General features: G+C 58.3%; 1 protein-coding gene across 10 annotated transcripts in view; it reads right to left on the bottom strand.

Annotated features, from left to right (window-relative positions):
* COL27A1 (collagen type XXVII alpha 1 chain) overlaps positions 1–25270 on the bottom strand; it is a 133823-nt gene that overhangs the window by 54561 nt on the left and 53992 nt on the right. For all 10 annotated transcript variants that reach the window (XR_016224974.1, XR_016224973.1, XM_089319611.1 and 7 more), the window contains 12 exons: positions 23638–23691; positions 21040–21084; positions 14481–14534; positions 13789–13833; positions 10687–10740; positions 9545–9598; positions 9021–9074; positions 5828–5881; positions 5657–5710; positions 4230–4274; positions 2633–2686; positions 1079–1123 (listed from right to left, as the gene is read on the bottom strand). Coding sequence is in view for 8 of the 10 variants with exons in the window: in XM_089319611.1 (XP_089175737.1) it covers positions 1079–1123; positions 2633–2686; positions 4230–4274; positions 5657–5710; positions 5828–5881; positions 9021–9074; positions 9545–9598; positions 10687–10740; positions 13789–13833; positions 14481–14534; positions 21040–21084; positions 23638–23691 (612 nt within the window). In the remaining 2 variants the exon portion in view is untranslated. The remainder of the gene's footprint in view (positions 1–1078; positions 1124–2632; positions 2687–4229; positions 4275–5656; positions 5711–5827; positions 5882–9020; positions 9075–9544; positions 9599–10686; positions 10741–13788; positions 13834–14480; positions 14535–21039; positions 21085–23637; positions 23692–25270) is intronic.

The following is a 25270-nucleotide window of genomic DNA, read 5'->3' as shown; positions in this document are numbered from 1 at the left end:
CCAGAAGAGGCTCCTGGCTCCTGGCTTCAGATCAGCACAGCTCCAGCTATTGTGGCCAATTGGAAGACCTCTTTCTGTCTCTCCCTCTCTCTGTAACTCTGCCTTTCAAATAAATACATAAATCTTTAAAAAAAAAAAAATTCTACTCTGTGAAGGGATGTCCCTGGGCTTAGGACCCCGGACAACAGCGTGAGGTGCAGGGGCCCACGGCCTGGGAGGTGAGCATCTATCCCCTCCCAGCCCAGGGCCCCGCCATTAGCATAGCTATGACACTGAATTTGCTGATCGCACTGCGTTTTTTTTTTTTTTTTCCAATCAGGAAATACATCCAGGCCACCGCAGCCTTTCCAGACTCCCGGGCTTCCCACAAAATGTGCTCGAATGACACTGGAAAGATGTCAAAAATCCAGGCCTCCCCGGCTTCAATTCCTTTCTTCCCCCCAACAGATGTTGCAGGCCTGGTGAGGAAGCCCAGGCTGTGCGACTCTCACGCCACAGACGGCAGCACACACTGATCGGTGTGGGTCCCGAGCGTCCTGCAGCCTCCTTCCTGCTGAGGAAGCCCCTTCAGGGGTCTCGGGGGGAGCGGGGACATTGCCACCTTTGCACCTCGGAGCCCAGTGGTGGGGGAGCGAGACGGATGCTGTGTGTCTACCCAGCTCCCAGCATTGCGTCTCTGCACTTGGATAATTGAAGCCTGCCGTCCTCAAACCCCCTTTTAATGACTGGTTGCAGCCTCCGTTCTTTGGGAGACATTGGCCTCGCTTCCCAGCTAGCCAGAGCTACTGGTTCGAATTTCATCTTCTTTATAATTTTGGGATGCCTAGACCAAGAGCTCCTAGCACATGGTTATGTTCCTCTGACCATCGGCATCCCGATAGGCACACCGACCAGGACAGCGGCCGCATCCCAAGCCGGCTCTCCCAGCGTCTCGTGCCAGGACTGTGGGTCTCTGAGAATCACCCTGCTCTGGAGCCGTGCTGAAGGTTCAGTGAGGCAGTGCGTGGCGTGAGCTTGGCGAAGGGCTTGGCACACACTGAGTGCTCAACAAAGGGTTCAGAGGCTGTGGCTCACTCACCTGCTCGCCCACGGGCCCCGGCCGTCCAGGATTGCCTGGTTCCCCCTGCAAAGAAACAAAGAGAAAGATGCACTGGGGTGGGAGACGGGAGGCAGGGCCTGGGCACTCCCAGGGCCCCTGGCCTTGGTGACCACCCCAGTGGGGAGCGACCAGCAGCCTGTCTCCAGATTGCAAATAAACAGCAGGGATGGAAGAGCCCTGGGACAGAACCCCTGGGGCCGACGTGACCACGGTCATGCACTCCCAGCACCCTGATTTACATTTCCCGTGGGTCCTTCAGCAACCCAGTGCACTTTGTGGGGGCCAGACAGGTGCAAGGACCTGCCTGGGGCACACAGCGAGCGAGAGGAGCTGGAATTGGAATGTTGGTCTGCCTGATGGAACACCCAGTCCCGCTGCACCAGGCTGCTTTGCAGCAGGGAGCTAGGGCTGTCAAGGACCCTCCAGGGCTCTGCCCCCAGGTCCAGGGTGAGTCCTGTCTCTGCTCTGGGCTCCGCCTCCCCAGCTGTAGAGCAGGGAAGCACACTCTGCCTCTTCCCAGGCTTCATTCTTGGCAGCCTGGCCTGTCAGCTCGGTCCCATGCTTGGGGTGATTCCTGCTCCGCAGATGACCACAGCTGCCTTGGGATCCTCCAGCATGAACTGGAGAAGAGAGCAGATGCATGGGATAGAGCCACCCAGGCTGTCAGCACCCCTGCCACAGGTCTCCTGCTGGCATCTGGGGGAAAAGGGCCGAGACCTCAGAGGCCAGGAAGTGGGCTCAGACTCGCCAGCAGTCCGGGCCCACGGTGCAGGCGGCTCCTCTTGTTCAGCCTCACACTCATGCAAACCAGAGGGTGGGCTGGGACAGACGTCTGGGCCCTTCCCTCGAAGGGAGGGAGCTGTGGCCAGCCTGGGCTCACCGGGCTCTGCCTCCTGTGGGTTTGCCTATCTGCAAGCCTGCCCCAACAAGCTCTTGCCCCAAATGGCTGGAGACATCCAACTCCTCCAGGGGAGTCCTTGGAAAACCATTACGTGAGGCTGCCCATGCGCTGGGATCACTATTCTACCCTGGCCCTTTCTGCTAACTTATAAAAAGAACACCCAACCTGTTAACAACAGCAAAACAGACCTACTGGACACAATGGGGAAAACACAGGGTGTCAGAGAAGACTGTGAAAATCTGTTATCCAGCCATCCTGAGATAACCTTGTCCACGTCCAGCCTCCACTCTGCAATGCAGCCCTGCTCAGGGCTCCATCTCCCTCCTGTTTCCTCCCAGCAGCACCACGCTGCACACGGGCAGCTAGCTTCCCATCTTGAAACTGTTCTGTAGCACTGTCTTGTGTGGCTGCAACTACTTCCCATTTCTTGAAAAATCCCCCATCGCTGGACACTTAGATTACGTCCTTTTTTCCCCTCCTCTGTTACCAACACTTTTGTGATAAGTAGGAATCAACTGTTCCTTCCTTTCACAACTGGGCACGGGACTCAGGCTGGTCCCCGGGTGCTCCTATGTTGTGCCCCTGCTACTCCCCTTCATTCTCTCATCCCCAGGCATCACTAGGTCTCTCACCTTTAAGCCATCTGGACCAGGCCTCCCAGGAAATCCCTTCCTGCCAGGCTGACCCTGCAACAGAGAGAGAGAGAGAGAGCTGAGGGAAGTTGGGGAGGCACAGTCTTGCTGGGGTCCAGGAGTTCGGAGGATCTGGCACGGGGTCTCCATGGGCTGGAGAGAGCCACAGTGCCCTGGGAAGGCTGGGACACACAGCCCTGATGCCACTTTGCAGCCAGCTGTCTTGGAATACAGGGAGGGTCTCCTGTTGTGTGGCCTCGCCTCCCCAGGCCGGTTCCTTTGAAATTCAGGACAGGACAGCTGCTTTCCAGGGGTGGGGGGAGGAAGGTGTGTGGCCTATAACACCCAGGGATACAGGGGAACACAGATTTGACGCTACTGATCCTGCAGCCTGGGGAGGAGGTTTACAAGGTCAAGGCTATTCTCATAACAACACTAAGATGCTACTCTCAGTCCCAGGAGTGCAAGTGGAGTTTTCCAGAGGCTGCGGGACGCGTGGGATCCCAGATCACAGCCAGAGGCAGGACTGAGTCCAGCTGACTTCGATTAAGCCAGACATGAAAGCGATTTGCAAAAGATGCTAAAGCAATGCCACTCTTTCCACTCAATTGTCTTGCCTTGGAAATTAGAGTGATTTTTGGTGAAAACATTATTTTTGTTAACATGAAACGGGTATGTTACTAATTTTCAGTGAATTAATAAACACATTGGAAATTTATTGGTTTCAATGACTCATATCAAGAGACAGAACCATACACACAGAAACACTGGATCCTCAGGCATTTGTAGGAGTATAAAGAGGAAGTTGTACGCTGGCGGTGTATGCAGCCGGTTAAGCCGCCGCCCGCGTAGCTGCCATCGCATTAGTGCCCCTTCGAGTCCTGCCTGTTCCACTTCTGATCCAGCTCCCTGCTAATGTGCCTGGGAAAGCAGCTGAAGATGGCTCAAGTGTTGGGGCCCTTGTTATGCTTGTGGGAGACCTGGATGGAGTTCCAGGTTCCTGGCTTTAACTGGGCCCAGCCATGGCTGTTACAGCCAGTTGGGGAGCAAGCCAGCAGACAGAAGATCAATCAATCTGTTAACTCTGCCTTTCAAATCAATCAATCAATCAATCCTTAAAAAATAAAAAGATTACAGAGAGGCACAGAGACCAAAAGACTCATGAATGCTGCTGTTCTGCATGGTGGCTGGGATGAAGATGAGAGTGGGGCCAGAAGCTTCCGGAAGGCTGCTCAGAGCAATGCAGAGAATCCAGCTGAGGTTCCAGGCAGAGCAGCCCCACTTCCCGGCTGCGAGATGCTGTGCTCAGCCCTCACTCCCTGAGCCTCACCTGCCTCCTTTCTGTACACCCATGAAAAGCAGTGCCTTTCCTGGGAAACCCTAGCTAGACAGTGGCCATGAAACTGCCAACACAGAAGGTGGGCAGTGGCAGGCAAGTTTCTGCCTGCTGTCCCTCTCCTCTGGGGCCCGTCCCTGTCCTGTGGCCAGCCGAGGCCTCACTGATGTCTGCTCTCAGGAGCAATGGCCACATGCTGCCCTGCCTGTGCCCAGCTGACTCGGCTCCAGAAAACCTCACCTCCCCCAGCCCGGCACTCACCTCCAAGCCCGGGACCCCTGGTGGTCCCATGGGGCCCTCATCTCCCTAGAGACATGAGAGAGAGGAAGGAAAAAAGGAGAAGTTAATCCAGTGGGGCTCTTAGAGACCTGTCCTGTGAGCAGGGTGACGGTGGCCAGAGGGGAACCCTCCTGGACAGAGAGCCCAGGACACACCAAGCCCACCTGCCGGCCCTGCCCGGGGACAGAGTGTTGTGAGCTGTGGCCCAGCAGCCAGGCCCCACCGCCACTTGCAGCGAGTGCACAGTGAGGAACAGCCTCCTACTGTGGCTCAAAGTCACGGGCTGGGCTCTGGGCTCTGCTACTTACTCACTTCAGACCTTAGCCTCGCTGTATCTGTTTCTCCATCGTGGAGAAGACCCCCACCCCGACCCCGGCCTGGCTTTAGGGGAGTCCCCAGAGAACAGCAATGATGCCTTCCTTTTGACATCATCAGGACAGTGGATGCTGGGTAAGTGAGCGATCGAGAGAACGGGCGTGAGTAAGAGGCAGGCATAGACGGCCTTCTGGGAGTGGTAACGGGGGTGTGGACAGAACCGCATGGCCGGCGCCGCCTTCTCCTCGCTCCCGTCCCACTTCTAGCCCACAGGAGTCTCCAGGCCCCCCACAAGCCCAGGCAACCCCCAGACTGGCCCCTCCTGGCAGGCCAGGCCTAACCAAGGAGCTCCCTCCAGAGCAACCCCCAACTCCTCTCCCCCGGCTTCCAGGAAAGCAGCCCCACGTGGCAGTGCCCCGAGCCAGTGCTGGGACCTGGCCAGACCCAGAAGCAGCTCTGAGCAGGGATCCGTGTCAGCGGCTGCCGGGCTGTGGTCGGGATGACTCTGAATCTCCCACACCCTCCCCTGAGGCAGGGGCCTGAGCTAAGGTGGACTGTGAAGGGGGGAGCCGTGGGGGCCTCATGCATCTATGGGGTGCCCTACAGTCCAGGTGCTCCCTCAGCCCAGAGAGGCCCCTCAATCCCCTGCACCAAGTAAGCAAATGAGCCAGTTCCCCCGTGCCACTCACTAGCTGCACAACCCTGCCTGCTACTAACTCAGGAACCCAGCGGTGTCTTTGTATTTCTTTGGGTCTCAGTGGCTTCACCTGTAAAATGGGCTGACAATGCCTACCTTCCCATATCAAGGCTTCGATAAATAGCCACTGAGCACATGAGCAGTGACAGCCACTCTGGGAAAGGCCCAGGACGATGGGGTGACCCATCCTGCCAGGCCAAGGCAGAGAAGGTCCTGGAAGGGCCCCAGGGGCAGAGCAGTAAAGGATGATCTGGCAGGTAAGTCTGAGGCAGCCCCAGACTGTCCCCACTAAGGGGCTCCGGGTGCAACTTGGGCCTTCAGCACCCAGGACAGAGCAGGATGGAGGCGGCAGTCGGGCCAAGCAGGGCAGTGTGGGGACAGGGCCAGATGGTCTCACCTCGGGCCCCAGCTGTCCAGGGGGTCCTGGCAGGCCTCGAGCTCCAGGCTTACCCTGGAGAGAAGAGAACAAGAAGGTGGTCTCAGAGGCGGCACCTCCATCTCCATCACAGTTGGCGAGTCAGGGAGCCGACTGCTCCTGCCCCTGGCGCTGTGCTGGGTGGGGACTCACCTTCATGCCTTCTGGGCCATTGTCCCCAGGGGGCCCAATGTCTCCTGGGAAGCCCTGAGGGGAAGCAGAGAGGAGGGTCACCAAGAGGGCGGCACAGGGTAGTGCTAAGGGCTTGGGGGCGAGAGGCGCACCCCCCACACTGGCCAGGATATGACTCAGGCAGGTCAGAAAACACTCGGATACTGTAGTCCTCAGTCCTTAAAGTGGACTCTTACTTAGTATTTATGTAAAAGGCAGAGAGAGAGAGAGAGACAGACTTCCCTCTGCTGGCTCACCCCCAAAATGGCCATAACAGACCTCAAAAGGGATGATGGTGCCAGCCCTGACACTCAGAGAGCTGCTGAGAAAAGCCATGAGACTGTCTAGGGAAGCGCTGAGCTCATCCCACACAAGGCTGTCTAACCCAGAATTCCCACGAGGGACCACGAGGGACCGGCGTCCCGATGCACTGCTGCCCACAGCCAGCCCCAGCCTGCCCAGCGAGGCCGCGCCAGCAGGCTGCGGTACTCCTGCAGCTGTGATGCCTTGCAGGATGGCCTGTGACTTTGAAAGGGTCAGAAGCTGATGGCCCTGCCCCGTCTGGCCAGCTGTGTGACTCTGCCCCGTGCTTCCCCCGGGGGCTCACTGTTCCCTAATGAGGCCAACAGAAGGTTCTCCCTGGCATGGAGCAGAACCACCCCTCCCCTACTGCACAAACACAGGGCTCCCTCTGCACCAGGGTCTCTGCACAGTCTGGGGACCAGTGCCCCACTCCCAGGGACCTGCTCTTTTCTGTCCCTTCAAGGGACAGTCAGCCCATCTCCAGGACACCTGTGCTTCTCAGGGTGGGGTCTGAGCAGCACGAGCCAGGGTGGGACATCCCCTCCCTTGGTTTAGATGTCCTGCCTCTGCTAACTCAGCCTAGGACTCCATTAGCTTTGGGGCAGTCCCCTGACTCCTTCAGTTTCAGCCAGCCTTTTTTAATGAACACCATGACAAAAACGTGCCCTCCCATGTTGCCTTCATAAACTGGATTTTCTTTTCTTTTTTGTCCTCTTCTAGTAATTCCCATTCACTTCCAGCTCAGGAGACAGGTGTTCGGCATAGCAGTTAAGACACGACCCACGTCGGAATACCTGGGTTCAATTCCCAGCTCCGCTTCCAATCCAACTTCCTGCTCATGCACAGCATGTGCTCCAGTACTGGGGTCTCTGCCATCCCAATGGGAGAGCCAGATGGAATTCCTGACTCCTGGCTTTGGCCTGGCCCAGCCCTGGCTGCTGTGGGTATTTGGAGATTAAACCAGCAGATGGGAGGGTTCTCTCTCTCTCTCTCTCTCTCTCTCCTCCCCCGTGTGTGTGTGTGTGTGTGTGTGTGTGTGTGTATGTGTGTGTGTGTGTAGGGTCTTTCTGGTTTCCAAATAAATAAAATAAATGTCAGAGTTCCAGCTCAAACATCCTCTCACCCTTTCCCTGGCCAAGGCAAAAATGGTCCTGAATTTGGAGCTAATACAGGAAGTCAAAGCTCCATCTTTCTCTTCAAAATTTGAGGCAGAGAATCCCCTCCCACTGCCCATCCCCGCATGGCCCTGGGTCAGCTCAGTGGCCTCTCTGGTCTCAGCACCCTCATCTGAGAAGCAGTGACCCTAACACAGCCTACAGGGCTGTTCTGGGGGCCAAATGGAACAGTGCAAGCAGAGAGCATCGTGTGCGACCCGGCTCCCCATAAGCACTCCATAAAAAGCCACATCCCAGGGGTAGTGCGTCCCCTGTGACTGCAAAGGGGCCTGCCAGAGTGGCCCCATCTCCAGTGAGCCCTTGGCAGCAAGGATGCTGATCGCACACATCTGGCTCATCAACAAGCAAGGGAGATCATCCACCCGGGTGCTGCCCAGCTCCCGGGCCCCGCCCTGGCTTTGGGGAGAGGCGCAGGAGCCAGGGAAGGCGCTGACAGGCCCAGCAGCTCCTGCCTTCCGCACAGTGTCTCCTGGTGATGGCATCAGCAAAGCCAAACAGAACGCGGCGATGGGTGAGGCGGCCCCCTGCACTGGCCCAGGACCCAGTGGAGAGCCAGAGGAGGCCTTCCCTACTCCCACGTGGCAGAGTGACCCCGACTCATGTGCAGATGGAGAGGGAGCAGCCCCTCCCCTCCTGCCATGGATCGTGGCGGCGACTCAGCAGGTGCCATCCCTGAGATGCCACACAGCACCCTGGCACCAGGGGCTGTCTCGGGGACATGCAGGAGCACGGCACGCTCTCCATCCTCTCTGGCCAGATGGCTGGGAAACCCAGACTGTCAGTGGCCAGGGGAGGAGAGGCCGACTCCATCCGTCTAAAGATAGGACGGCTTCAGGGCCAAAGTCAACAGGGCTGGAAGTCAGAACCGCGGCTTGTAGGAAACATTCCCTCATGCAGCTGGGCGAGTCCAGAAGTGTTCTTTGGAAGGCTCTGGAGAACCCACGGGGCCAGACTTTTGTCTTGGATGCAGCGGTCTTGGGGACGAGCAAGGCCCAGAGGCCAGGCGGCTATGCGTGGGGTGGGGTGGGGGTGGCGGGGTTCCGGCTGGGGTTGGCCTGGGAGTCAGCGATCCTGGGATGCAGAGCCAGCAGCCCGGGCTCCTGCTAGGCCCAGTTTCCCAGGCCTGGTCCGTGTCATGGAGAAATCGGCCAGCTTGCCTCATCCACCACGTGTAAGCTGAGTGGACAGACCGATGCCAAGTTTCATGGCCATCCGAAACTCCCAGGGGAGCAGCCGCGTGCATTGCTAGACCCATCCCTCGTTACCGCCCTCTCTGCACTCAAAAGCCAGGACTCAGCCTTGACATCTCATTCCCCATAGCTGGGAGCCCTGAGGGCCGTGCCCTCCCAGGGAGCTTGTGAGCGGTCAGGCCCACAGGGCCTCTGTCTCTTGGGAGGGCCCAGCCAGTAGAGCCTGGAGCTCTACGGGAACCACACAGCCCAGTGGCCACAAGGCTGCGGAAGGACTCTTCGTCCCGCTCTTGGGTCCCCACCGCCTTTGAGAGTCTCTGGGTAGGACAGGAAGAGCAGAAGTAGACGAGAAGAGACGGCCAATTGAGCAAGTTCTGTTCTGTGTCTCGCCTCTCGCTTGCTGTATGAGCCTGAGCCAGTCCGTCTGCCTCTCTGGGCCTCGGGGTTCTAAGGACACCCACCCTGATGGAGCCGCAGGCAGACACAGAGAAATGAGGCATCACGTACCTCGGGGCCAGGGGGCCCAGGAAACCCGAGAGATCCTTTGTCTCCAACTCTGCCCTGCGGAGAAGAGAGCGTGGGGTGGGGGTGAGGTGAGTGAGGAACTCCCCCTTCCACCAAGCCCTCGCATACCCCGCCCCCCTGGCTGGGGGTGGAACAGGAAGTTCTAGAAGATGCAGATGAAAATCTGCCTCAACAGCAACAAGTTCAAATCCCGCCTCCGACACACACTAGCTGTGGGGCAGAGGGCAAGTGACCTCACCAGTTCCGCCATCCTTAACAGGGGAGCAGGGGGCGGTGGAAGCCTTCAAAGCAAACAACACAGCCCAGGCTGGTGCCCCCCGTGAGTGACACCCATGGCTCCTAGGAGTCACGGGACTACTGCTTCCAGGGCACCGGGGTCTCTGCTTCCTGTCAGGGTGCTGCCTGTAAGGCCTCTCCTGGCCTCAGTGCCCCCATCTGTCAGATGGGCACATTGTTCCCAGACACGTCACACGGCCAGCAGGGGGGTGTGAGGGGAAGGTACTCACCAGAGGCCCTGGCTTCCCCCGTGCACCTGGGAACCCTGGCAACCCCTGGCTCCCCTGGAAAAGACCAGAGCAGCCCGGGTTAGTGAGGAAGAGAAGTGGCTGGCCCCAGGCCTGGAGGAAGCCCGTGTCTGAGGGCGAGCAGGTCCTCTGTGGGTTTCTCTGCCACAGGCCCCGGCTTGGGACAACCTGCCTGGCACTCTGGAGGCTGGATTCCAGGAAGGCTAAGGGGAGACCACAGCCCCACCCTCGCTAGGACCCAGAGACCCTGGGGCTCCACTCATGCTGGGGGAACTCCGCAGACAGGGCCCAGGCAGCATGGCTCACAGCTGTGGACACTGAGGCCGGCTCAGGGTGGGTGAGCCAGGACAGAGGGAGGAGCCTGGGGGCTGGACTCAGAGTGGCTGGGAGAGGTCAACACGTGGCCATGTGCTGCAGGACACAGGACCAAAGAGCCAGCCTCAGCAGGCCCATGGCTGGGCTCTGGAGGTCAAGGCTACTATGGTTCACGCCCTGGAGCAACCTGTCGGTCAGGAAGGCCAGTTCCTCACTCCCTCCAACAATTCCTAGCTAGCCACCATTAAGGCAGCCTAGGCCCTAAGCACAAGTACCCCCAAACCAGGGGAGAGGGGTGGACCCCAAGTGCTGCACGGGGACCGCAGAGGGAAGTAGCCACTTCCTCAACGGGTGGCAAAAATGGACTCTGCATAGGACAGTGCCGACAGGCTGGGCAGAGGGTGACCCAGGCAATGTGGCAGTGCAAGCAAAGGCCTGGGGTGCAGTGGGGCTGAGCCCAGAACAGTGAGAGGCAAGGGCGGGAGAGGGTCAGAGAGACCCACTGAACTGGGTCCTGCGTGCCAGGGTGAGGAGGAGGAGGCAGCCGTGGAAGGTGTGAGAGCCCTCAGAATAATCTGATGATGAGTGAGGGAGACAGACTGGGAGGGAAGAAGAAGCTGAAAATAAGTTAAGGGGCCACTGTGAAGTCTGGGAGGTGACCAACAAATGGATTGAGGATGCAGAAGACAGGACTGTCGGACACGGAGCCATGTCATAGGTGTCCCGGCCCCTGAGGGGCCCTGGGAGGGAGGCCAGGCCCAGGGAGCAGCCGGGCAGGGGCAGAGGTTGGGAAAGTGTGATACAATTACCTTGTCTCCTTGGAAGCCGGGATCTCCCGACACACCTGGAAGCCCTTGTTCACCCTAAGTACACACCAGCAAAGAAGGTTACCATGGCAACCACAAGCCCTCACGACGCACCGCCCCCTGCAGACCCGCGGGCGGGGTACAGCTAGGCTGAGGCTGGCCCAGAGTCCCCGTGACCAGCAGCAGCCTGGACGACAGAAGACAGGATGGGCCGCGCGGATGGGGACAGCAGATCCTACGTGAGGGCCTGCCAGGGGACGCAGCCACAGACACTGAGCAGCCCCGGTCAGAATGAACTCTTGCAGAGCAAAGGAACTGGACCCCTCTGGACCCTTCAAGCTGGGCGCCATGAACGGATGCCAGCAAGAAAACCGGTCTTCACTTCGGTCCAGCACTTTTCTAAGACAGTGTATATAGCACAGCCCTCGGGGATACTGAATCTGAGAGGCGTCCTGGGCGCTCCTGCTTTTAGCTGGGTTACACCAAATGAGCTGCCATAGCATAGACTGGGGGATGGCTCTCCTCAGGCCCAGAGCCACCTCACCCCGTCCCCACCAATGCCAGTCCATCAGCCTCAAGCCTCAGAACCCTTTGCAGGCCGGCGCCGCGGCTCACTAGGCTAATCCTCCGCCTTGCGGCGTCGGCACACCGGGTTCTAGTCCCGGTCGGGGTGCCGGATTCTGTCCCAGTTGCCCCTCTTCCAGGCCAGCTCCCTGCTGTGGCCAGGGAAGGCAGTGGAGGATGGCCCAAGTCCTTGGGCCCTGCACCCCATGGGAGACCAGGATAAGTATCTGGCTCCTGCCATTGGATCAGCTCGGTGCGCTGGCCGCAGCGCGCCGGCCACGGCGGCCATTGGAGGGTGAACCAACGGCAAAAGGAAGACCTTTCTCTCTGTCTCTCTCTCTCTCTCACTGTCCTCTGCCTGTCAAAAAAAAAAAAAAAAAAAAAAAAAAAAAAAAAAAACACCCTTTGCAGCCCTGGGAGCTGGCAGAAGTGGGAGAAAAGCCCAGGCAGAATGGAGAATCTTCGAGAATCCACCCTGTGCAGCCAGGGCCATGACCCGGCAGACGGACTTCCTGGGCAGAACAAAAGCCAGAATTGAAAATAAAAATTATTTTTTAACTTACTCCAGTTTTTCCAATTTGGAAAATCCTGTACAACACTCTGGAGTTTTGGAAACCCAGAAACATTTTCGAATGTCCAAAAGAGGAACGAGAGGCTCAAAAATAAAATTCAAATGGGACAAAAGCAAAGCTGGAAAAAGGCCCCTAGGAAATCAGGACAGGGGTTTGGAGAACGAGCTGGGCGGGAGCAGCTTCGGTTCCAGAGCGCGCCTCCACGCTGGGGAGGGAGCCAAGTGGTTGTAAGTGGGACTGAAGCCGGGCTGGGTCATGGAAAACCAGCGACCTGGACAGCAGTGACCACAGAGAGTGAAGGGACAGCTGGGTCATCCCAGGGGAGGCGGGTGGGGGTGGGGGCACGGTGTGCAGCTGGGATCAGAGGACATTCAGACTCCGCCCCAGCAAGGGCACAGAAAAGACTGCTCTCACTCTGTGCCCTGCTCCCCCAAGACTTCTTTGATTCTCCTGAAAACTATGGGCATGAAAATAATGTCCTACCCCTCCCCCCTTTTTTTCCAGAGTTTTCTCATTGCTAAGCATCCCCCGCAGCCCCCGGCAGCAGCCCAGCCGCTTCCATGTAGCGCATTTATTTCCATGTTCCTGAAGCAGCAGGGAGCCGAGGCCAGCTTGGCGAAGCAGCCTATAAAAAGCTCCGTCTCACTTCCCCAGCTGCCTTGCGCCCGGTCGGTGACTTCGTTTCCAGGGCACTGATGTCTCGAGCCTCAGGATCAACAGGTAGGTGTGGGGAACCCGGCTTCCACCAGGATGTCCCTTCAGAGAAGGCCCTGCAGGGGCAGGGGGGCTGCAGCAGGAAGCACGGCCACAACAGGGGAGGCAGAAGGGGGAAGAAGCAGGTGGAGCAAGGACCAGGACCAGTGCTGCACCTGGCTGGCTACCTGGGAGCGGGCATGATCAAACTCTGGGGTGCCCACTGCTGCCCATCAAGGGCCTGCGCTGGCTCCCCTAGGAACTCATCACATCTTTGACAAAGCTCTTATCCCCTTTCAGGTCTGTTTCCCCAGGCACAGCGGGAGGGGAGTCCCCAGAGCCTCAGCTTCTCCGACCTTCCAACCTTCCTTCTCTCTGGGACAGGTGCCTGGTTCGAATCCTGACTCTCTACTTACCTGTGTGTGGCCTGGGGCAAGCTTATGTCTTAGGGGGTGGAGGAAGAATGGGTTAATCCCCGTAGCATCCTCAGGGGGTGCCTAGCCCCTGGCACCTGCTGCTACGACTCAGGTGGAAGAGGAAGCAGTGGTCTGAAGACAGGTGCAGGAGTCTGGCCACGGGCAGCTGCGAGACAGTCAGCCCCTCAGATCCCCTGTGGGTACTTGGAACGCTGCCCCGTAGCCCTCCCATAGTTCTCTGAGGGGTCCTGGTTGGCCAAGGGACTGGAGGTAGGGACAGGAAGTCAGCCCTGGGGCACAGCACAAGGAGTGCGGCCCATGTCATTCAGACACTGCCTGCTCTGGGCCCCTCCCCCACCTCCAGTTCTGGTTTGGCACAGGTTGACACAGGGAGGGTTCAGGAGCCGGGCTGATCAGAGGACACGTGGTAAAGAGGCTTCCCCCGTGGCAGCTGGAGGAGAGGCAGGTCCATGGCTCAGAGGCCCGGGTGGGTTCCCGCTGCATTCGCAGACAGCACGCCCTGGAGATCTGTTTTTCCGCTATTCCTCCCCTAGGCTACGGGCCCTCAGGAACACACACTGGCCCCCTCTCTGCTCCCTGGACCCTGAGACCACCTTGACTCACCCCTCACCCTTGGAGCAACAGCGGCCCATGCTCCGTCTGCCAAGGTGTGCAGGCCCCAGAACCACCTGCCCGAGCCCTGCCCAGAGTGTCCAGGAAGAAGCCGGGGAGCACAGGGAGGCAGGCAGAGTGCAGGGGTGTGGACCTGGCGAGAAACCAGCAGCAGCCTCCGGGCGGGCGGGCGGAGAGGGGGCAGCATGCAGAAAACCCACAGTGCAATAAGGGAGCATTCAGATCACCTTATCACCTTTCAGTCCGGGCTCCCCCACGCTGCCCATCAGCCCCTGCAAGACAAAGGCCCCGGGGTGGGCTGTGAGTCAGCAGCCTCGGCCCTCACCCACGCCCTCGCCACAAGACCCCGAGCTAGGTGTCCCAAGCCAAGGCTCAGTGTTCCCATCTGTAAACTGGGGCAAGCACTCCCAGGGCACAGGGCACGGGTGTGGAGACAAAGAGCTAGGAGCAGGGGCGCTAGGCACAGCTCCAGAGGAAGGAGGGGAGGGCTCAGTGAGCTGTGTTGCAGAGACGTTGGCCAAACTGGGTTGTCCCAGCACTTTTAGCCTGTCCTCCTGCACGCCCCTCCCCTTCGGGGATGGTCGGAGTTCACCGGTTCGCCATCCTGGCGATGGCCCCCACCAGACTTCCAGCGCCCTGAGGCCTGGAACAAATCGGCCTCCTGCTCAGCCCAACGACTGCTGCCCAATAAAGACGTCTGGCCTAAATGACACGCAGATGACGGCTGGCGCTCAGCCCAGAGAGCTGAGCTCCAGCTTCCGCCCCAGTACTCCCCACCCCCACGGAGCATTTCCTGCAGCATCAGCTAAGGTCACCCTTCCTCCCGGGCTGCCATGGGCTGGAGCTCGAGGGGACAGGGCAGGGGGAGGGGGGTGTGCCCAGCTGGGATGAGGCCCGAGTTGGGGGTCAGCTTGCTTACCTTCACGCCCTTGGGTCCTGGGTAGCCAATCGGACCCAACGCTCCCATGTCACCCTGGGGAGAGAGAGAGAAGATGCTGTGTGAGTGACGGGCGGCTCCAGGAGGACCAGTCCCATGGTTTCAAGTTCAAGGACACAACTCCACTGGATTGATCTGGGCGTTGAGAGTGTTCCTCACTCCATTCACTGCCACTCAAGCGCTGGAATAAAGTTCACGTAGATGCTTTCTGGTTCACGGCCTCAATGCTGCCCCACCCCCACCCCCTGCTTCCTTCCACGTCAGCTACCAAAGGACTCACGGCCTTTCATCTGACTTCCTCAGACCTCAGTCTTCCTCTCCATAAAATGGAGCCCGCCAAGCCGCTGCAGAGTTAAATGAAATGGAAACAGGAGTTTTGACTCCCTGAGCTGAGGGAGGGGGAGACCCTCTGCTTCTGCAACCAGGAACCCCAGCATGGGAAATGGACCCTCAGGAGGCTAAAATCAGCCACCAGAGCCTGGCCAAAGTAGGAAGACCCAGCTTCGGGTAGGGATGGTGTGGGGTTTGAGACTCGCAGACAGCTCTCCCGTGAGGGCCTGGAAGGTGGGAGGGGCACTGCTTCGAGTCAGTCGGGCCGCGTGCCCTCCTTCTGCTCCACTGCTGGCTCAACTTCTCCCTGCCTCAGTGTCCTCGTGGGACAAATGGGAATGAATGAATGAGTGAGTGAGTGAGTCAACAGTCCTGTGCCCCTCCCAGCACAGCCTCAGGAGTCCTGACTCAGCGCACACGGCTGTCTCAGCGTAAGCGGTGCTCATGGCAGCTGGTAGATACAGGTCAGGGGTTTTGATCAACATCCCACAAGGCACGGGAAACCATACCCAGCCCCGAACGCCGAGAGTTCTAAGGCCAAGAAACTCTGGTGGAGGGGAGGCCACTGGATTTCCTTTCCCCCAGTCTCCTCCATCCGCCCCTTCACAGCCATCACAGCAAAGCCCACGCACAGACAGAGGACCCTGAACACACTGCCCTCTCTCCCTTGCCTGTCCTCTGCTCTAGGCATATGGCTGTTGTGTGACCTCAGTCAATGTGCTGGCCCTTTCTGGGCCTCAATTTCCTATGACTTCAAATCAGACTCTGTGGAGACCCCTAGCAAGTACCCAGGGTCAGGGGCATAGCTGGGAAGCACTGGCGGCACAAAGGCTGGGACTCGGGTTCCTGCCGGAGCTGCCTGGACACTCGGAGGGATGCCGGGCCAAGCGTGAGCAAGTGCATGCCTGCCTGGGTCCTGCAGCAGACAGGCGGGCAGCAGCATGTCCCCAGCAGAGAGACCAAGGGATGGTGTGGGCCCCACATGCAGCAGGACCTGGCTAAAGACAGGCCCGCTCTCTGTGCCCTGCCCAGAGTGGCAGGAGCCCGGCCCTGGCCATGCCGCGGAGGGGCTGTGTGACCTGTGGCAAAGAGGGCGACAGCAGTCACAGCCGCCCACGGCCATACTCGTGCCAGGGAGCGAGCAACCAAGTCCTTTCCACGGCCCAAAAGATGGGTCCTGCTGCCACCACTCTACAGAGGAAGAGACCCCTGCTGGGAGTTCGGGCTGCAGCAAGGTTGCAGAGCAAGGGGAGAGCTGGGATCCGCGCCAGGAGGTCCTGGAATCCGCACCAGGAGGTCCCTTGCCACAGCTTCTGGGTGCTCTCCGGAGAGGAGGCGGGGAGTGGTATGGTGTATCCCTCCTGGCCACCTGAGGGAGTGAGGGGTGGCCGCCTCCGGGTGCCTGTGGTGTGCAAATAAATGGCCAGCTCTGCGGGAGGAGGCGACACACAGGCCGGGCAGCGGGCACAGGACCAGCAAGCAGCTTGGGAATACACACAGGGCCTGCAGGCGGCGTGATGCGTGGGGACTCGGTGCAGTGCCGGCTGGCACAGTCGCTGCCTCTGCTGGCCTCTCCAGAGGGGTCCATGGGTGCTGGGGCCAGGAATCTAGGGCAAAGGGCTGCTGGCTTTGGGATGGCTGGAAGAGAGGAGGTCTTTGGGTGTTGGCAGGATTGGGGGCACTGAGCTATAAATGCCTCATGGGGGGGGACAGAGGAGACTCCAGGCCACCTTCCATCCAGTGCTGGCTAGACCCCTGGAGGGCAGTGTGGCCAGAGAGACGCAGAATTCCCACCCCCGACAAAAGCCAACAGTGAGCGAGGTCCTTCATTCAGCTCCTTGTTCCCCTCTGCTCTAAGCTGCCAGCACTGCACGGCATGCTCTGGCCCCGCCTTCTGACCCCCGCCAAGGCCACTGTCAACTGCACCAGCAACGGCTCAAGGCCCCGGGCGTGCCAGACCCTGAGCAGCACTAGTGCTGGCAGCTCAGACACTCACCCACTGCCCAGGGCAACCCCCTTAGGTCAGCACCGGGGCGGACCCCACTCCATGTTGCAGACGAGAAACCGAAGCTCGGATGAGGAAGAACCTTGCCCACAACCAAGCAGTGACAGGGGCTGAAGCAGGACCAGAATCCAGGTCTGTCCGCCTGTCTGACCCCAGTGTCACGGGCCGTTGATTCCAATAAAGGACCCAAGGCTGCTTTGTCGCTGCTGCTCATGCACGATCAGCCGAGAGCACCAGCTTGAGACTAGACACAGCGGGTACCCCAGCCGGGACGCCTCCAGTGACCTGCTCCACCCCCAGCGGTGCTCACCTTGCTGCCCTGCTGCTCCCCTTCGGCTGGACAGACCAGGCCATGTACCTCCCCAGTTTCTGGCTCTTACCGCTACTGTACTTGTCACCCTGCTTACACCGTCTGTCCAAGGCCAAGGTCATCTCCCTGACCTCAGGGACCATATCATGCCAAGCTGTCAGGTCAAAAGCCCCCTGCCTTTTGCTCATGACCCTCCCCACACAGACTGCCATTTCTGTGCATGCCAGTGGGGACACGGCTGGCACCAGACTGAGGGCAGGTGGCATCTGGGGACCTCACCTCTGCAACCCCAGCACCTAGCACAGGGCACGGCCCTGAGGACGCACTTACTGGCAGCAGCTCAGTGGACAGTGACAGAGATCTGCGCATCTCACAAACCCTCGAGGGGACTGCCTCTGGGGGCAAGCACACCTCTTCCCAAAAACCCCAAAAAGGAGTGGGCTGAGGCTGGTCTCAGCTTCTGTGTGGTCTTCCAAGGCCCCAGCATGGCCCCACACACCTGCTGTGGCATTCCAAGTCTTGCAGAGCTGGCCACATGGGGCAGCGGGGAAGAGTGTGCGGTCTGGCAGTCAAGCCTGGGTCCAGCGTATCAGCTGTGTGGCCTTAGGCAGGTGCCTCACCTTCTCTGAGCCTTCCTGAGCTGTGAAATGGTGATCCCACTCCCCACCCTGAGAGGGTAGGCTTGGGTGGGTGGCAACTAGTGGGGCTCCTGACTTTGCTTTCTAGACAAGAAACAAAGCCAGATGAGCTCTGTGACAGGATGTGGTAGACAGAACGTGTGGACCCCACAGGCTGGGGCTTTTGGCCAGATTGTGTGTTCTTTGGGTTTCATTAAACGGATGAGCTAAAATTCCCTCTGTGTCACTCTGAATCAAAAAGACAGACATTGTCTTTGTTGAGCAGATTCTGGAACCTGGTGCCGTTTGCTTGAGGGCCAGCCAAAGGGTTTCAGTTACTCAAAGGGGCCCTGGGGAGGCCCTCGCACCTCGGAGGCCACAGGGGGCCCCTGGCGGCTGATGGGAACTGGGTTGGGAGTCACACACTTCCGCTCCCCGGCTGGTGACCCAGGGCACCCGATGCTCGCACAGCTAATGCGTGTCAAGCACACGCAGAGCTCAATAAATGCTCGGCTGTCGTCTCGCGTCCTTCCTGCGGCTGCAAGGGCCCCGGGGTTGGGGGGGAGTCTGAGCTTCCATCTGCATGCAAATCATGTCGGCTGACCAGACAGCAGGCGCTGGACACGTGCGACCCTCCACTCGCAGGGTTCTCAGTAAACGCCAGTCCCATGTGCATCCCCTGGAAAACCAGAGGTGACTCACCAGGCCTCCTCCCGGTTAGAAAATTCCTTTCTTTTCCAACTCATTGGGGAGGCAAATTTTTCCCCAGGCACAGAAGCTGCTGTTCCCAAAAAAATCCAGAGCGGGAGGGAGGCACTCGCTTGGGGAACCGTGGTGACACGGGGGACCCGGGTCCAGCCCTGTGACAACCCCCTCTCCCCGAGGCACAAGTTAGAAAGGACATTCTGTTTGGCTGCAAAGGGCATCTAAGCATGGGGCCCAAGAGAGGCTGAAAGCAGAGAAAGGCACAGGGCAAGAGGGAGCCACGAGGCAGCACAGAGCCGCGCTGTGGCTGGGGTGTCACGCAGCGGGCACAGGCTCTGAGACAGGCAGGGCGCTCCTCCAGCTCAGGTCACTCGGTGCGCTGGACTGGAGTCGGGAGTCACAGCCTCATTACACCTCTGTCCTCTCTTGCCTTGCATGTGACCTTGGCCAAGGGCCTCAGTTTTACCAAGTGTCAGACAGGACTGTCCGAAGAGAGACAATGGCAAATGGGGTTGCGAGACTGGATGCATAAAATGACGGGATGTCCAGCGACATCTGCATGTCAGATAAACAAATGATGGCTTACAATGAACGTGTTCTGAATATGGCAGCTGACTTTTCAAAGGAACCAGGCGTCTTATATTTTCTCTGGCTACGCTAACTATGGACAGCAGAGGTGGGAACGAGTTGCCAAGAATCAGGACGGCCAAGGGTTGGGACAGCCAAGTCTGCATCTCCAGAATGTGCATTCATTCAGCCAAGCAATACTCCTGCCTCTCTCGGGACACCTAGCAGTCGCTGGGACAATGACAAATGGGATGCTGTGCCAAGGACGACAGCCAGGAAATGCAGAAAACCTGTGGGGACTGGGCTTGCTGAGCCCGAGGCAGGGGCCTGAGGAAGAACAAGAGTATCTTGACCCCTCCCAGGGACAGCAGAGCCGCCTGGGCTCCCTGCACAGGAAAACACTGAACCATGAGAGCCCCGTTAGAGTGGCCTGGGCTCCAGGGCACTGAGGGAGCTTCTAACACCAGAGGGGTTCAACTGACCAAGACGCCCAGGGGAGTTTCCTGCTGGCTTAGAGGGAGCTGGACTACAAGACATCTAGAGAGTTCTCTAACCCCCGTGGCAAATATTTCTGTTTCCAAAACATCTAGGTCAGCACCTTGTGCCAAAGAAGGTACTCAGCAAAGTGCTGTTGAATGGGCACCAGGGGTGACAAGTGTGTGACTCATATGTTAACACTTGCCCATCCAAAGCCAAGGCAGGCATCACTAATCAACTGCAGCAGCCTCTCCAGTCAAGTTCCAAAGGGAATGCAATCCTTCTCAATTCAGCAACCCAGACAGCTGCTACCAGGCATAAAACATCCTGTGTGCATATGCATGTGAGTGTCTGTGATTGTGCAACACACTTGTAAAAGAGTAACAATAGCTATTATAATGACTTCTCAAGTGCTCACTATGTACCAGGCACTGCATAGGTACTGGTCCACTTCAAACTTCACAACAGTCCTCCACTACCAGTATTATACCCATTGTGCAGATGAAGAAACTGAGGCATGGAGAAGTTAAGACATTTGCTCAAGATTTTGATTAAACAGGAGGGAGAGCCAGGATTTGAACACAGGCAGTCTTGTTCTAGGGACTGCTCCCTTAGCTTCAGACTGGATGGGCAGTGAGGCTCCTGAGGACTTCTCCAACCTCCCTCTGGGCTGAATGTCTTGGCGCAGTTGCCAGAGTGGCAAAGCTGGCCACTCATTGTGAAGCTAAGGGACAGTTGACATGGCCTCCCAGCCTCAAGCCTCCTGAGGCATGACCCAGGGGACAGAGCACAGGGGGCACCAGATGTCCCCAGAGTCCTTTCCCAGGCCTGGGCCTCTCACAGGCTCTTGTGGGCAAGGTCAGGACTCACAGTCCAAGGTCAGAATCATTCTCGAGACCTGGCCAGGTGGGATGGAAACCAAGCTCAGGCCACCTTCTGCCCACTGCGCACCAGCCTCTCTTGGGGGTCACAACACTAATGAACAGAATGACCTCTGCCACGAATCACGCACTCCCCGAGGACCGGATCCTGTGCCAAGGACAATAAGGTGATGCCTCCTTTAATCCTCACAACCACTCCTCCCCTCTATTTTACAGGTGAGGGTGACGTGGCCCCCATCACACAGCCAGGACATGGCAGATCTGAAACCGGAACTCTGGTGGTCTGGCTGCATAGTCAGTGCTTTGAGGAAGAGGGTAAAGACTGCCCAACATAGTCCAAGCCTCAGTTTCCCCCCTAGACCTCAGGGAACGGGCATGCCAGCACCTGCCCCAGACTTTATAGGGTGACGAACAGGTAGCAGGTGGGAAAACACATGGGCAGTCCAACATGCCACACACCATGCCATTGAACTAATGAGGAAACAGGCTCAGAGTAGGTAGGTGCTTCACCTGAGGCCACACAGTAGGGCGTCCCCCCCTCAGCCCTTCCTGGGGTCTGGTAACAAAAGGGACTTTGCAAGCTCCCCCTTCTACCGAATCCGGCTCCACCCAGTTCCCACTCCCAGGCGTCTGTGGTCTGTGTACTTACAATGAGGCCGGGGACTCCTGGGGGCCCTGGCAGGCCCAGCTCCCCCTGCAGATGAAGAGAGAGTGGGCGGTTACTGTCCCTGTCCCTCCAGGGCCCCTCCCTCCATGCCATCTTCCAGTAAGGCACCTGGCCGGATCTTTTGGAGCCACCATTCCTTGTTCCTGACCACAGCATCCAGCTGACTCTCCCAAGTCTGGCCTGAAATTGGACAAGACCTTCCCCCCCCCGCCTCTGCCCTCTGCTTCCCACATCTGTAGAAACGGGGGTGTGGGTGGCATCGCAGTCATGGTAACAAAGGTACACAGAGTGCTTGCCATTTCATGCCCACCTTTGAGACGGGAAAACTGGAGCTCCACAGGTGACGTGATTGGCCCAGAGTCAGGTGCAAGGCAATCACAAAGCTAGGGGTGCTTTTGGCTGAGTGACACCAATCATCCTACCTCTCTCTCTGATGGGGGCCCTTGGAGGACCCCCCCCCCAACACCAGGCCCTTGGGTTTCCTCCATCGGGAGCCTCTGAGACACCAGAGGGGTTCCTGCAGGGGCATCAGGGGAGGAGGCTCAGGGTGTGATGTGTCCCCTACAGCTCAGTCACTGCACCTCTGAAAATGAGTCTTCCTTGCTCGCACCAGCCAGGACAGGTGCAGGGGGTAGCATCAAGGTCAAGGTGGGAAAGAACAGAAGAGTAAAGAAAACTTGGGGCTCTAGGAGTTGTGAGAACCACCACAACCCTCGGGGGGTATCTGCCTCCCTTGGCGCCATCCTGGGGCTGCCCAGGTGGGAGGTCATCACCTTGGCCACCAAGAAGGGGACAAGGAGGGCAAATGGGGAAACTGAGGCTCTGCCAAGGGAAGTGGCTCGTCCAAGGTCACTTAGTAAATCGGAGGCAGAGGGGACAACAGACTTCAAGTCCTTCTGCAACTCCAGGCCATGAGTGGCGAGACACCCTCGCCCCCGCCCAAGGAAACTTCGGGAACGATGTGGCTTATCGTGTTGGTGCATCCAGTCAGTCATGCACGGATGGAAAGCTCTGACTCTGCCTCCCTCTGTGACTGCTTGCGCTGCTTGTTTTGCCTGGAAGGTACCCTCACTTTCCTTCTCATCCCAGTGCTAATGTTACCATCCCGTCTTCCCTGCTCCTGCCTCCCTCTTCAATCCCACCCACCTCACTGTGCAATGGGCTGGACAGGTGGCTTGTGAACCCCAGGGGCCCAGGGACCATGCCCCCTCTCATCATCTAGCAATTTCTTTTCCTGCTGTTTGTTTGAAAGGCAGAGAGATAGAAACAGAGACAGAGGGAGAGGGAGAGAGCGCTCCTATCCACTGGTTCACTCCCCAAATGTCTGCGATAGCTAGGGCTAGCTCAGGTCAAAGCCAGCAGCTGGAAACTCCATCCAGGTCTCCCAGATGAGTGGCAGGGACCCAGCTACCTGAGTCACTACCTGTTGCCTGCCTCCAAGGGTACCTGTCAGTACAAGGGTACCTGTCAGTACAAGGGCACCTGTCAGTACAAGGGTACCCGTTAGTACAAGGGTATCTGTCAATATAAAAATACCTATCAGTACAAGGGTACCTGTTAGTACAAGGGTACCTGTCAGTACAAAGGTACCCATCAGTACAAGGGTACCCATTAGTAGGAACCTGGAATCAGGAGCAGAGCCAGGACTCAAACCCAGGCACTCTGATAAGGGATATAGGTGTCTCCCGCGGAACCTTAACTGCTGGGCCAAATGACTGTCTCTACCCAGTATTTTCAGTTGCTCTACCCACTGAGCACCCATGGTGGGCCCAACCCCTCTCCAGGCCTCAGTTTCACTCTCCCCGTAGCCCCATGAGGCTGGCATTCTGATCCCTCCTGCCCTACCCCGATTCACAGGGTAATGAGGGTTCAGAGAGACAAACTGATTGTCCAGGCTCATACTCCTGGCAAGGCGTGCAGCAAGATTTAAACCCAGGTGCATCGGGCTCAGAGGTCAAGGCTGACCCTCAGGGGAGCCTGGCTGGGTCAGGCTCAGGGGGCACCTGTGGCAGTGAATTAGTACATAATCAGGTGCAGAGTGCACGGCCAGGCAGGGCCATTCCGGCAAGAAGCCCCAAGGAGAGGTGGGGGCTGTGGCAGGTGTCCCAGAGCTCTGGACACAAACGAACATCTTCCCTGCTTGGGACAGACTGGAAGAGGCGGCCTCGGCTCCCCGGGGCAGGCTGACCTGGCTCAGAGAGGGGATAGGGACTAGGCCTCTGATTATTTACAAAATCTATAAACAAGCCTTTAGAAGTCGGCTCTTCTCTCCAAACAGGGCCTGCAAATTGTTCACTTTCCCAGCCGCTGGGGCTCATAAACATTTCTGATGCTTTGTAAGATGGCAGCAGCCAGAGCCTCGCCAGTGGGGAGTGATCATGAACTTCCCGATGTCCCAGGGATCGGTGCAGCTGGGACCACAGCAGGCCGGGACCTGGGGCTCAGGGAGGTGATGCAAAGTGTCCAGGAGTCCTCAGTGAGCAGGCTGCCAGGCTGCGATCCAACCCAGGTCTGTCTGACCCCAAAGCTTAGGGCTCATTCTGAATATCTTCCCTGTTCTCCAACGTTTTAAATACTTACAGGGTTTCCATCCAGTCCAGGAGGGCCTCTTTCCCCAAAGTCTCCAGGGAAGCCCTGAGACATGAGAGAGAACACACAGCAAGGTCAGTGCTCACACCTGCAGGAGGCCTGGGATCCCGACCCCCAGGGGGACAACACAAGGACGACGTCTGAGCACTCTCACTGCTTCCCCCTGGGGCCTGCGCTCACCCCCTGCCATCAGCGGACACCAGCACACACACAGAACTGCTCAGGGCCAGGCTACGCAGGGGCCGAGGCCAGGGAGTCCTCTTTTGTACTCCCCCCTCCCTCCCCCTGCCCCAGTTTGGGACCTGGTCCTGATGGACCAGGTGGCAGGGGCAGGAAGCCTGGGTCTGGGCCTGGACCACTGCTTGCTGAGGGTTTTAAGAGCATCCGTAGCATCACCAGCACCCCTCCCCAACTCGCAGCCTCAGTTTCCCCACTGGCCAAGAGGGGAAGGCCTCTGTGGCTTGTTCCAGTCCACATTGGCAATGCCTGTGATGCTGCTCTCCAACCACTGCACTGTGCAACCATGTTTCCCATTTTACAGAGAGAGAAAGTGAGGCTGGGAACAGTCAGGGCCCAGGCTGCACAGGACGTAGGAGGCCACACCGCTGGCCAACATCACAAGCAGCACCTGCACAGGTGAGCTTCCTCGGCTCAGAGAGAGGCGGAGCTGCCGGGCTCCTCAGCCCCTGCCTGATCCCACTGCCCGCTCTCTGGGGAGCGCACAGCTGGGAAAACATCAGCTACGGGGCCGCCTCCAGGCCTGGGGAGGATGCCAGTCCTACTTCAAAAGGAGAAGAAAGTCCTCAAGTCCAGAGTATGGGGAAACCTCCTCTCCTCCCCTCCGTGGACTCAAACCATTGTTTTTCCAGGGAAATCTAATAAAAGACAAAGCACGTGTCTTCCCGACCAAGTGGATGCCTGAGCTGCCTCCCCAGTGCCAAGGCCTCTTGGAGGTCATCACCGCTGTGGTTTCTAACACCACAGGGGGAACCCAGGGGGTGGATTAAGCCCAAAAGACCAAACCTGCAAACAAAACTCACACCCACAACCAATCGCCTGCCCCCTTCAAATCCCTCCTCTGTCAGGAAAGCATGGAGTCTCCTCCTGGGCCTTGTTGTGCTCCAAGTACAAGGCGTCCCTCTCTCTTGGATGAGAAGAACAGGGCTTGGCATTCACCACCCAGAAGGCATGGCTGCACTCAGACACCAGAGGAGGACATGAGGACACGACACTGAGGTTCCACCCAAGCTGGGTCAGGCAACCTGTCACTTGCCTTCAACAGCAACCCTCAGGAGAAAAAGGTTCTTGGTCCTATTTAACAGATGGGGAAACAGAGGCTCAGATAGGAAACACCACTTGGCCCAGGCCATAAGCAGAGCTCCACCTCTCTGGACTGTCAGATTCTTGCGAGCTGTGCATGGGCAGAGCCTCGCATACAAAAGCTGCTGGAATGTGTGTGCTGTGGGGGGCAGGGAGGCGCAGGTGTCTGTGTGGGTGGGCGCCCAGCTCTAGGCCATGCCTTTGCAGGGGCACATCTGACCCCACCCAAGCCTCTTTTCTTCACATCCTTGGGGTCACCTCCTGGAAAATGCCAGCCTCACCCCAACGTAACCCCTCTTGGCCA

This window comes from Oryctolagus cuniculus, chromosome 1, assembly GCF_051225735.1.
Source record: "Oryctolagus cuniculus isolate XC-2025 breed Fujian yellow rabbit chromosome 1, ASM5122573v1, whole genome shotgun sequence".
NCBI lineage: Eukaryota > Metazoa > Chordata > Mammalia > Lagomorpha > Leporidae > Oryctolagus > Oryctolagus cuniculus.
Note: the sequence above shows the minus strand (reverse complement) of the source record. Positions and strands in the feature narration are given on the sequence as shown.